Here is a 12,167-nt window from a genome sequence, read left to right as displayed (position 1 = left end):
TAGTTACGTCAATTATTTTTATCAAATTATTATTTAATTATTTTAAAATTATTATATAATTCATATAAATTATACATTTATATATTATATGAGCTTATTATATTATTTATTTATCAAATTAAATTATTTGTAATTATTAAAATTAATAAAAGAAAAAAAATGAAAACCCCTGCGTCAAATTTTGAGAAGAGGTGCCAAATTTGGTGCAGGGAAGAGGATACTCAATTTTGCTGCAAGAAATAGCGGCCCCATTGGAGCAACTTGGAATAGGGGGGTGGGGTGATCTTTTAATTATATCTGGACATAGTTGAAAAAATGACTGCTTTTTATGACAGTTTGTTATAAGTTTATTCCACAAATGGACTGGATAATAACTGAAGAAATGTTCGGGGATAAATTCAAATACATGGAATTCTACAAACACTAATTCTTCAGAACTGCTATATTTGCCATCAACAAACAATTAAATATAAATGTAGAGTTTATCCAAAAATTCTATAATATAATTGACATTCCATTTCATTTTTTCATAGGCAAAAACTTGTGTGAGACGATCTCACGGGTTGTATTTTGTGAGACGGATCTATTATTTGAGTCATCCATGAAAAAATATTACTTTTTATGCTAAGAATATTACTTTTTATTGTGAATATAAGTAGAATTGACCTGTTTCACAGATAAAGATTCGTGAGAGTATCTCACAAGAGACCTACTCTTTTCCATATGGGATAGATCCGGCACCAGTGAGCGGTGTTGACCTTTCATTTCATTTTTCATATGAGGGTAGATAAGACGGTCATGATAATTAATTAAGTAAACAAAGAAATGGACCATAATCATTTTTCTCTCCATTGTTTGTCCTCATTCGATTGCTTCAATAAACGAATATATTGAAATCATATAATTTATTTTAAAATTAAAGGGAAAAAAAAACATAATCGGCGGCACAGTAAAAGTTCAGAAAGTAGAAACCTTTAATTTTCATGTGAAAGTGATATAAAACAAAAGGTGCAGATACTTAACTTAGGATGCCAGTTCAAGAAAAAAAGGGCACACTTTCTTGGAATCCAATGCTAAGTAAGCTACCTTCCTTACAAACCAATTCAGACAGCATAACTAACAGAATATGGAACGTACGCGTAAAATTTTATGAGATTCCATCATTTTGATCAGCACAAATCTTACGATGCATCTGGGTCGACATACAATATATCGAGCAGATGTTTGCATGTATCGTATTATAAAACACGTTCAAACAATAGAAACACATGTATCTATTTAATGCAGAAGAAGATTTGAAACATAGAATATACTTTGTTCTAGATACAAACATGTGTCGAGGAGATTTCCTAAATCAGAAAGTTCCATTCATCAATAATAATGAACAAACATAAAAAACCACATAACACGGACAAACAAACCACAAACAATGTTATATGTAATTGAAAACATCGTTATTAATACATCAGAGGAGACTACTTAGATGCTGACATTAACCTAAGCGACCTAATCAGACATTAAAATTAAGCCATGTTCATTGTTTCTATGTTCTTGTTCAGCTCTTCCAATTTGGTCATCCTCAACTTCTCACTTTCACCTACCAGCTGCGTTATCATTGATAAAAATTTATATGAATACCACATTCTTCAATTAAATGTTAACTTTTGAAATCCCAAATGATAATAAATAGTCAGTTCTCAAATTCAGCTTGTTCTTACCTCCATCAATCTTGTAATGAGCTGTACTTTTTCTTTGTTCTTTTCATTGACAGCTTCAAGAGCTTCTTTGTACTCTCTCTCCTGTAAAAAATTGATGATCCCTCTTTGTTCTTAGAATGCTAGATAAGTTCTCATATATCAAATTTGCCAATTAGTATTTTTGAGCTGGATAAAAGATTGATATTGCTTTCACCTTCTTTTGGCAAGTCTGTCCCAGTGGTTTTAGCTCCTTGTTGATTACATCAATTTTTTTACGAACAACTGAGATTTCCTTCCTCATTGGATCCGCCAGTCCATCTAACTCCTGACAATCCATGCATGTTGATTCAGAAATGAGATGGAAAATTCATGCATAATTCAATATCAATGTTCCTAACAATAAATTTTTTGATGTTACCAAGTATATTATGAACTCTAAACTGACTGATGTTAAACAAGAATAAACTGTACAAATCCCACTGTTAGAATTCAAAAGAGACACAATGTGAACCAACAATGCGGTGAAGGTACGAAATGTTGGGTATGGAAATTCCCATGATACATCCGAGTAATTAATAAAAAAGAACTGAGAAAAATGCAGTATATTAGAAGGTAAAGAAAAAAAGAATAATTCAAATAAATAGAAAGAGAGAGAAGACATGGATATGAGCAAATTTGTGAACATCTGTGTGCTCATGATCAGTTTCAGTGTGTCGCTGTTACATATTTATAAATCAGACAAGTTAAAATTATTCGACAGGTTAAAATTATTCGACTATCGATAGTACTTATGCAATGTTTGCATCTTCTGAACCCTCATGAAAGAACTTCTACAGCCAATTATCATGTAAGAACCAGCACTTGAACTGTAATACTCGAAGGTGTGTTGGATTTGTGTCTGGATATGAAATATCTGGCAGCACTTAAATCTTTAGATGAATATGTGAAAAAGTTCGGATGTTAGCTATCCCTGTTTATTCCAAATGGGACAGTTGGATATTAAATTTGATGCACCACATCTACATACCAACCACCCCTCTCTGAAACTTCCAGCCAACATTCCAAATTTCCTTGATCAGGTGTATAAACAGTAAGACAGAATAGGAACCAATTTACCTATTACCAATTCTTGAGGCCACCATCAATATTCCACGGATGGGGCAACTGTGATTTCATATTATCAATCTATTCACTGGTTAGCTGAACAACTAATTTGGGATTAATATTTATTGGTGGTTGGGACAAAAAAAAAAGTAGCATGAAGATAGGACGGAAGGGGAAGAAGAAGAATGCGAGAGGAGATAGAAGAGGGAGTCTTTACTAAACATAATGATTAACTAGATACAATTCATAAATATAATCACATTAATTTACACAGACTGACACAAAAATTAAGAAAAGTACAGCAGAATTCGAGCTTCCCCATGATTAATTTTAATTCCAAGCGCCGAACTCGATCGATTCCACAGACAAGATTAAAAAGAAGAGTAAATAACTAATTAGGCCACTGAATTCCACATACCCCTAGTCCTAAGATGGATGACACCAAAAAACGACCTTTTCACCCCAAAGAGACAGAAACCCGAGAAAATGGGAGTAAGATGTTATGAGAAATTGGCTTCCCGTAAAAGACCGCAACCTTAAATTCCACAAATAGAAATTCCCCCACTGATTAAAAAAAGATCAAAACAGAAATCCAAATCAAACCCCAATTTTCATGCTTACAATACTTAAAAGCCGCCTATTAAGAATCAATCAAGAAACATACCTCACGAATAGTAGCCAGACGCCTTGTTTCTTCTTCAATACGGCCAAGCTGCGCCTGGACTTTCTCCTTAACCTCCATCTTCCTCTTCTCGATCTCTTCCTCCTTAGCCCTGAATGTAGAAAGAGCAGAAATCGACATTTCCTCGTCTTCTCGTGCAGAAGAGCCGCTGAAGCTCAGGTTCCCCGAATTCGACCCCGACTGGGTCAGAGACAGCTGGTTTTCTAGAGTTCTTGAAGTCTGCATCTTTGATCCAACTTTCTTGCACTGAAAATCCTTCTTCTTTCTTGATTTTTTCTCTTTTCGCTAAGGTACAGGTGGGGTTTCTTTTTCTCTCCCCTCTTCTCTTCTGCTTTCGCTCAAGAAATGGAAATGTTGATTTCTTCTGCTCAATTTTGTGATCTATGCAAAATAATTTGAGAGAATTTATTTTTCAAATAGAAAAAAATTAACATAAATTTCAGTTTTTTTTTTTAAAAAAATTCAATTTACTAGTCAGCACTTTTTAAAAGTCCAAAAAATTTAAGAATATGTTTTCTGTGAGACGATGTCACGAATATTTATATGTGATACGAGTTAACTATACCGATATTCACAATAAAAATTAATATTTTTTATGGATGACCCAAATAAAAGATTCATCTCATAAAATACGACGCATGAGACCGTTTCACATAAATTTTCGTCAAAATTAAACTCTCTTGGTCTAGTATATCTACAGTATTTAATTATAACAGAAGAAGACGATCTTTTAATTTTAAATATAAATCATATAGTCGTTTTCACATCAAATCTACTCTTTAATTATGTACAACAAAAAAAACCTCCTATGTTAATTAATTTTGAAATAATTTGATAATTTTTTTTATTTAAAGTTATAATACCCATATAATATTATTGATGAAACCCTTTTTGTTTTTCATAAAACAACTATTTTTTGTAAAAAAAAATAGATGACTGTTTTTTAAATTATTTTTTCAATAATGATTTATTTTAATTTCTTCCTATTACATAAAAAATTATATCTACACATTAATTATGTTGAAAATATCAAGAAATACATCAAGTCTTTTTATTATTATTATTATTGCCTTGGAGAGTTGGTTTATTACTTTAACATTGATTTAAACATGTTGATAGAGATTTATAATACAAAAATTATTAATTATATATGGAAAAGACATTTCTAAGCTTACTCCAATCTTATTAAGCTTTGACTATTAATAAGAAAATGACAAAAACTTGTGTGAGACGGTATCACGGATCGTATTTTGTGATACAGATATTTTTATTTGGGTCATCCATGAAAAAATATTACTTTTTATGCTAAGAGTATTACTTTTTATGGTGAATAGCGATAGGGTTGACCCGTTTCACAGATAAAGATTCGTGAGACCGTCTAACAAGAGACCTATTCTAAGAAAATTACATACGTGTATTCACTTGATTTCATAAATAATATTAAATGGGTATTATTGTAACTTTAATTATAAAGTTATCCTTATTTCTCAAACTAATGAGCCTTCGATTTCAATAATGGGCCACTTTCTTGTTTTTAGCCCAAGCCCGTTCACTCAAATTCATCGTCTTCGAAGCTAAACTAAATCTAGGGCAAATTAATTCTCAAAATACATACATACATACATATATATATATATGAAGTGTCTAATTTATGATCGTCATCTATTTAATTTACTGTTAGTTTTAACTTTTATGTAGCACATTTGAATTGGAAATAGAGGTTCAAGTTTTAACTTTTGACGATTTTTTGTGAAGTCTTTACGGGTTTAATGAATTTTGGAGCCTGCTGCATCGTCGAAATGATGGATACGAGGAAAGAGAGGTGAAGGAAAAATTAATCATGTGTAGGTGTTGCTCCTTCTGGTTGTTATTGTTCTCATCTTTTGTCTTGTTGCAGTTAAACAGGAATATTAACTGGGGTTTCTCCTTCATTCCCCAATACTTATTATAATCCAGCTAAGAGAAGCTAGAAGTTTCTTATGGCTGCAAAGGAGGAGAACAGTGCACTATTTCCCATTTTTGTATTGACTATGATAGCACTGCCTCTTGTTCCCTACACCATATTTAACTTATATTACACATTCACGAAGAAGGCCAAAGATATTACCTGCCGCTGTTCAGTTTGCTTCTGCTCCGGGAAGTATCGGAAATCGTTATTTAGACGTGTGAGTTATTTCTTAACATTATGTGAGAATCAGAACTTGATGTGGCTTTGCTCTTTTATTTTGTATCTGTAGTAATGTATACACTGTTTCTGGTTGAATTTTCAGATTTCTAACTTCTCAACTTATAGTAACTTGACCATAGTGTTGCTATGGGTCCTGATGGCAATCTTGGTATTCTACATCAATCAGAGTAACACTGAGGTACTTTGCGCCTTCTGATTCTTCGATACTTGGCTGTTAGCTAGTAGGCTAATCTATATACTCTGAATGTTATGTGTTTTTGTCTTCCTTGTGTTCATGTCTCTATGCAATTTTTTGCGTAATCATATGAGTATAGTTCATTCCAATTATATTATTAACATGATCTGTGCTTCTGTTTGATGGATATATCACTTGGGAATTATTGTATGTTATTGTTGTCATTTGGAGGCTGAATATATAGTTAAGTGCTATAATATGTGCCCAGACGAGAGTGTTAGCTATTGAAGCAAGCCAAACACTCAACAATTAACATTTTGGTTTATCCAATAATTTAATTGTTTTAAGTAATCTGAATGGTTATGCTTTTTTCTCAGATCCAAATTTTTGAGCCATTCAGTATACTTGGATTGGAATCTGGAGCTTCAGATGCAGAAATAAAAAAAGCATATAGGAGACTATCCATTTTATACCACCCTGATAAAAATCCAGACCCAGGTTTACGGAGTTAGATCATGGGAGTTAGAATTTTTCCACTGAAATCCTCAAGTTTTCGTGGAACTTATTGATTTGTGATTTTTTTTTATGTAGAGGCTCATCAATATTTCGTAGACTTTATCTCAAAGGCTTATCAGGCTCTAACAGATCCAGTATCACGGGAAAACTTTGAGAAATATGGTCATCCTGATGGCCGGCAGGTAAACATGTCCTTAACAATGGTGCAGAGAGTGTCTGTTTGCTTTACTTACTTTTTTGAAAGGTGATATTGTATTTGAGAAAGCGGACATAATAGTAGCTTAATTCTCCTCCATGTAGGGGCTGCAAATGGGGATTGCTCTTCCTCAGTTTCTTCTGAACATTGATGGAGCATCTGGTGGAATTTTATTGCTTGGAATTGTGGGAGTTTGTATTATTTTTCCCTTGACAGTTACTGTTATATACCTGTCCAGGTCATCAAAGTACACTGGGAATTATGTTATGCATCACACGATGTATGCATATTTCCATCTCATGAAGCCCTCATTAGCTCCGAGGTACATATGACTTTATATTAGACTTGGTATTGTACAGAATCTTGAAACCTAGTGCAAGTTAAGACAAGAACCTATACAAAAGTTTGGAACAGTGGCATTTTGGATCTCTATTTGTGTTTTGGACGCAAGCTTGTTTTATTGTGGTACTTTATCATGCTGCTTGGATGTGTACACTGTCATGTGCACACTCGCTTTAGGTATAGTTCTTGGGATACACTGTCTTTCCTGTTTTTTTCTTCTTTTATTATTATAATAGTAGCTTGTCGCCTAGTTTTTTGCATTGGACAATGTGTAAGCATTTTTCTTTGGTTAACCTTTTTTACTAGACAAATAAGCACTGTTTTTTCCATACAATATAGTCTCTTTATCTTTCACTAATTGCTATTCTAACAGCAAGGTCATTGATGCTTTCATACATGCTGCTGAATACATGGAAATACCAGTTCGTCGAACCGATGATGAATCCCTCCAGAAATTATTTTTGTTGGTCCGGGGTGAGTTGAATCTGGACCTTAGAAATATACGGCAAGAACAAGCTAAATTTTGGAAGCAACACCCTGCTTTAGTTAAGGTGACGTGCTAACTGTCGACAAGTTTGAGAGCTTTGCCAGAGTTTTTCTTCTTAAATTATTAGTTTTTTGCTCGCAGTCTGAACTATTGATGCAAGCTCATTTGACTCATGAAACAGCAGCATTATCTCCATCTTTGCATCACGATCTTAAAAAAATGCTTTCCCTTGCACCTCGTCTTCTGGAAGAACTAATGAAGGTATTGTTAGCCGGTTAAACTTGACATCTGTTTCACTTCAATGAAGTCGTGTCTTTATGTATCATTAGGAAGTTCTAATTTTTAGCTAAACTTGCAGATCCCTGCACTTTGGTCTTCAACTTTATTTCATTCTCACCTCTGATTTTCAGTTTGCCAAAGTTTGTCTGTCAACTTGCACACTTTCTAGATGACTAGATGGTATGAAGTTTACAATTTTGTGCAGATGGCAATTATACCACGCACGCAACAGGGTCATGGATGGCTTAGACCTGCAATTGGAGTGGTCGAACTGTCCCAGAGTATAATTCAGGTATTCTTCAAAGTCCCAATTTGAAACAATTCAATTTCAAATTAAGTTAGGAGTCATCTGATCCAGCTGTTCACTCATATTCGACTAGTGTCTAGCACTCTATATTTTTAGAAAGAAAAATTGCACTGTTGTGCCCGAATAATTGAATTTGCCCTTCTTGATTCAGGCTGTACCCCTCAGTGCCCGAAAATCCACTGGGGCATCAAGCGAAGGATATGGTCCATTTCTCCAACTACCACACTTTAGTGAGGGTGTCGTCAAAAAGATTGGCAGAAAGGTCTCTCCCTCGCTCCATCCCTCCCTCCATCCATCCTTCAGTCCATACAATACATATATACATACATCCATACGTATCTATATCTATATGTATTAGCATCTGCGTGTGTGTCGCCATGTACAGGAGAAATGTGTCTCCTGTGTCCAAGCTGCTGTTCAGCTATTGATAGAGATCGCATCATTCAGCAATTGATAACATTCATCTATTTTTCGTATTTTATTTGACAAATAGGATAAAGTCTCAAGTATTGTTTTCAGTAGAATGATCCGATTCTCTTTCTATTTAATTGTATCTAATGCAGTTTATTTTGCATGTTGACACTGCTGTATACTTGCACGATGCTACTGATTAACTTCATTATTCTGTGGATTTGGAGAAAAATTGGCAATTTTGGTTACCTATCACATGGGCCCTGTTGACGTCCCAGACTTGGTTATTTTTGTGTATTGATTTCTATTTTGCTTTACTTTCCTTTGACCTTCTTTGAATTTTAAACGATTTACATAGTCATTTGTTCTTCTAACAGAAAGTACGCACGTTCCAAGATTTTCGCGACATGAAACAACACGAACGTGCAGAGCTGTTGGCTCAGACTGCTGACTTTTCTGCTGAGGAATTGCAAGACGTAGAAATGGTTCTCGATATGATGCCTTCCATTTCAATCGACTTAACATGCGAGACAGAAGGTGAAGAAGGGATACAAGAGGGTGATATTGTAACAATGCAAGCATGGATTACTCTCCACCGTGGAAATGGCTTGATTGGTGCTCTTCCACATGCTCCCCACTTCCCATATGAGAAAGAAGAAAGTTTCTGGTTACTTCTTGCAGATTCCATGAATGATGTGTGGCTGTCACAGAAGGTTAATTTTATGGACGAGGCAACAGCAATAATAGCTGCATCAAAAGCAATACAAGAGTTAAAGGAGGGGTCTGGCGCTAGCACGAGAGAAATAAACACAGTTGTGAAAGAAGCAATTGACAGAGTGAAATCTGGTTCTAGGCTCGTGATGGGCAAGTTCCAAGCCCCTTCTGAGGGAAATTACAATCTTACATCATACTGTTTGTGTGACTCATGGATTGGTTGTGATGCTAAGTGTAATATCCGGTTGAAAGCTTTGAAAAGAAGCCGGGCAGGGACAAGGGGCATTGCTGCTGCAGATGAGGTGCCATCTTTAGAGGGAGGGGTTGAAGAGGAAGAAGAGGAAGGAGATGACGAATATGATGACGATTATGAGAGTGAATACAGTGAAGATGATGGAGATATTAAAGGTAAGGATTCTAAGGGATCCACAATGAAAGGTTCGGCCCATATTCGGGGTGATGGCTCAAATTCAGATGATTCAAAAAGTGATTAAATTTTTACTTTTCCTAACCTGCGCTCAACGTTTATTCTTTAGATTCTACATTGTCATTTGGTTTTCACAAGATAAGGAACAAGAATATAAAGATGGTTTAATTTATCTAATTACAGCATAGTTGAAATTTTTTTGTACCTTCGTAATTTTTGGGACAATCGAAAGGATGGTTGGTGAAATGGCAGTAAGTACAGACAATGATTCTCTGACTATTGCTGACCAGAATTTAGTTGACCTATAACCTTAAAATATATTTACTCAATCTATAAATCATATTATATTATATTAATAAATTATTAAAGTTTGTTAACTATTTGAAAAAAATAATTCACATTCAACTTCATTGAATTCTATTTTATCATCATAATAAATTCTTGTTAGTTTCACTATCCATGACATAGATATTAGTTCTCTAAATTAATTGTTTTTTTTTCCAACATGGAAGTTGGTGAAACTGCCGTGGCTCTCTCGAAGTGAAATGTCGTGTTGATCAAAGTATGTAGGCAAGCAAATTCAGGTCTTAAAAGTTTGTAATAATCAGACTCGCTAACAAATAGTACACAAAACACAATCCTAAATTCCATAGATAAACTCTGTCCCAACTCTCTCACATTAGCTCACCAGCATTACACGAAATGCAGTTTGATTTTTACCCATCAAGTCAACAAGCTCGGGTTTAATCTCCACTGGCACAACCCCTACAGCCACAGTGCACACATTCTATAACCTTCTCCTCTCGTAAATGCTTTGGAACTCGACAGACACACGTCGCTTGAAAGTCATGATCACGGGGTTGGATACACTTTAAACACGAGCACAGCCTTTCGTAGCCAGGCTGCAATTCAAACAGCAATAATGAGTGATGTAGTATTTAAAAAGCAGATATAGTTCATTCAAGGAAACTGAAAACACAAGAGTTGCGCCTTTGAAAATGTCAAGAATATAAGCTGATTATCTAACAGTGCCCATCTAGAGTAGGTTCCACGCCTACAATGTTGTGTTTGGGATCATTACAAAATCCGGTGTGCAAAAATAGATCAGCATGGTTTGAGGGCATCACCACGGCCAAGATATGTATAAATATGAGGAAGATTACAAAGATTCAGACTTGATCAGCTAACCTTTTTCCACTTTGCAATTAGATTACGATCAGCATATCCCTGATCCAAGCAGAACTCATACAAGTCCTTGGAAATTTCTTTCCTCCTGATATAAAGTTCAAATAATGTATCGACTCTTCTGATGGGCAATTTTAAATATAGGCCATCAGGCTTCACATTTTCTTTTCCGGATTTTGAAACTCTTGCATTGATGGATTTGGAAAAAATAATATTAGAAGAACTAACAAATAATAACAAATTTTTTTTTCTATTAATTTGATTATATTCAAATCAGGTTAATATCATAGTTAGGAGATATATTTTTTCTAATTAATTTGATTTATATTCAAATCAAAGTAATATCATAGCTGTAAAAATTAACGAAGAATCATATTGTAATTTGAATTGATTGGTCATATGATAATTTAAAAAATTACGGAGAGACTAAAACACAATTTGAAATGTTGAAATTTTTTTAAAAAAACAAAAATTTAATATGTACATTCGAGCAATTTTGAGAGAGAATATGTCTTATTTGTATCTATTAAGGAGATTCTTTGTATGTAGGAATAGATTTGCCAATAACACAGCTATATGATCTTATTTTTGAGTAGGTCTTGATACCCCTGTAAAGGTCCGGGTTAATGGTGATCCATTTCGGGGTTAATGATGACTCGGGTTATCGGTTGAATAGTCCGGATCAGAAGCCAGCTGCCCGGGCACTTCTTCTCCACCCGGTTTCTCATACAGGTACCCAGGTAACCAACTACCCTAGGCCACCTCGAGAATTGCACCACACTCGAGTGTGATCGATACAGACAGTCTAATCCGTCAGAACCACTTGGGTTTGGAGTGTCCGAGAAGTCATCAGAAGCTAGTATGATAAACCGACTTAGTAGGTGGTGTGGTAATCAAGGTAACTACCCATTCTTCCACTATAAATAGCAGATATTAAAGTCATTTAATGATTCTGAAATCTTTGAACTAAAAGCACTTACATATTTCCTCTCAAATATTGCTTGTGTTCATCAAAAAGCCTGCTGACTTAAGCATCGGAGTGACCACGTCGGACATCCCTCCGGCGCCCATTCACGAGTTACTTTCTTGTTTACAGGTGTTGATCCAAGCCATTATCTTCACTCAAATTCTCAAACATTATAAATTATTGATTTGGTCCGTTGGAGCCTCGTACCCGGCTCACCCATTTTAACGAGATCACATCATTGGCGCCGTCTGTGGGAAAACACTGAGTTCGAGACGTTGATATGGCTCGTACGAGAAGAACCAACTAGGGTAATTCTCACGCCCTAGGGTGATGGGGGGCAAACTTCAAGACAAGCTGATGTTAATAACATTGGAACAAACCTCATTACCCTGACCCCGGAAGAGTTAAAGAAAATGATGGCCGATGCCGTTGTGCTAGCTATGGCCAAGAAGGAGGTCTCTCACCCTGTCACACCACCCGATGATAAGCA

The 12,167-nt window shown here is 35.1% G+C and overlaps 2 protein-coding genes across 2 annotated transcripts; one reads left to right on the top strand and one right to left on the bottom strand.

Moving 5' to 3' along the window:
• Positions 1-1,273: 1,273 nt before the first annotated feature.
• LOC142548508 (uncharacterized) lies at positions 1,274-3,869 on the bottom strand. Its single transcript, XM_075656861.1, has 4 exons — positions 3,466-3,869; positions 1,912-2,022; positions 1,719-1,799; positions 1,274-1,604 (listed from the first exon to the last, which is right to left on the bottom strand). Exons 1-4 carry the CDS (start codon positions 3,706-3,708, stop codon positions 1,524-1,526), a joined length of 516 nt encoding a protein of 171 aa, XP_075512976.1. The 5' UTR covers positions 3,709-3,869; the 3' UTR covers positions 1,274-1,523.
• A 1,263-nt stretch (positions 3,870-5,132) lies between these two features.
• Positions 5,133-9,702, top strand: LOC142548506 (dnaJ protein ERDJ2-like). The gene is made up of 11 exons (XM_075656860.1): positions 5,133-5,305; positions 5,381-5,648; positions 5,754-5,849; positions 6,224-6,344; positions 6,438-6,544; positions 6,663-6,880; positions 7,274-7,451; positions 7,529-7,648; positions 7,872-7,958; positions 8,125-8,235; positions 8,762-9,702. The coding sequence occupies exons 2-11, from the start codon at positions 5,463-5,465 to the stop codon at positions 9,590-9,592; spliced, it is 2,055 nt and encodes a 684-aa protein (XP_075512975.1). The 5' UTR covers positions 5,133-5,305; positions 5,381-5,462; the 3' UTR covers positions 9,593-9,702.
• Positions 9,703-12,167: the final 2,465 nt, after the last annotated feature.

The sequence above is a fragment of the Primulina tabacum genome, chromosome 6 (assembly GCF_025594145.1).
Source record: "Primulina tabacum isolate GXHZ01 chromosome 6, ASM2559414v2, whole genome shotgun sequence".
NCBI classification, from domain to species: domain Eukaryota; kingdom Viridiplantae; phylum Streptophyta; class Magnoliopsida; order Lamiales; family Gesneriaceae; genus Primulina; species Primulina tabacum.
This window is presented reverse-complemented; position numbering and strand designations above follow the sequence as displayed.

Excerpts from the sequence above, each read along its gene's own strand:
- LOC142548506 (XM_075656860.1), top strand. The coding sequence starts at position 5,463 with ATGGCTGCAAAGGAGGAGAACAGTGCACTATTTCCCATTTTTGTATTG. Across the intron at positions 6,545-6,662 it reads GTCATCCTGATGGCCGGCAG|GGGCTGCAAATGGGGATTGC; the intron begins GTAAACATGTCC and ends TCCTCCATGTAG. Across the intron at positions 7,649-7,871 it reads TTCTGGAAGAACTAATGAAG|ATGGCAATTATACCACGCAC; the intron begins GTATTGTTAGCC and ends AATTTTGTGCAG.
- LOC142548508 (XM_075656861.1), bottom strand. The coding sequence starts at position 3,708 with ATGCAGACTTCAAGAACTCTAGAAAACCAGCTGTCTCTGACCCAGTCG. Across the intron at positions 2,023-3,465 it reads GTCTGGCTACTATTCGTGAG|GAGTTAGATGGACTGGCGGA; the intron begins GTATGTTTCTTG and ends ATGGATTGTCAG. Across the intron at positions 1,605-1,718 it reads TCATTACAAGATTGATGGAG|CTGGTAGGTGAAAGTGAGAA; the intron begins GTAAGAACAAGC and ends ATGATAACGCAG.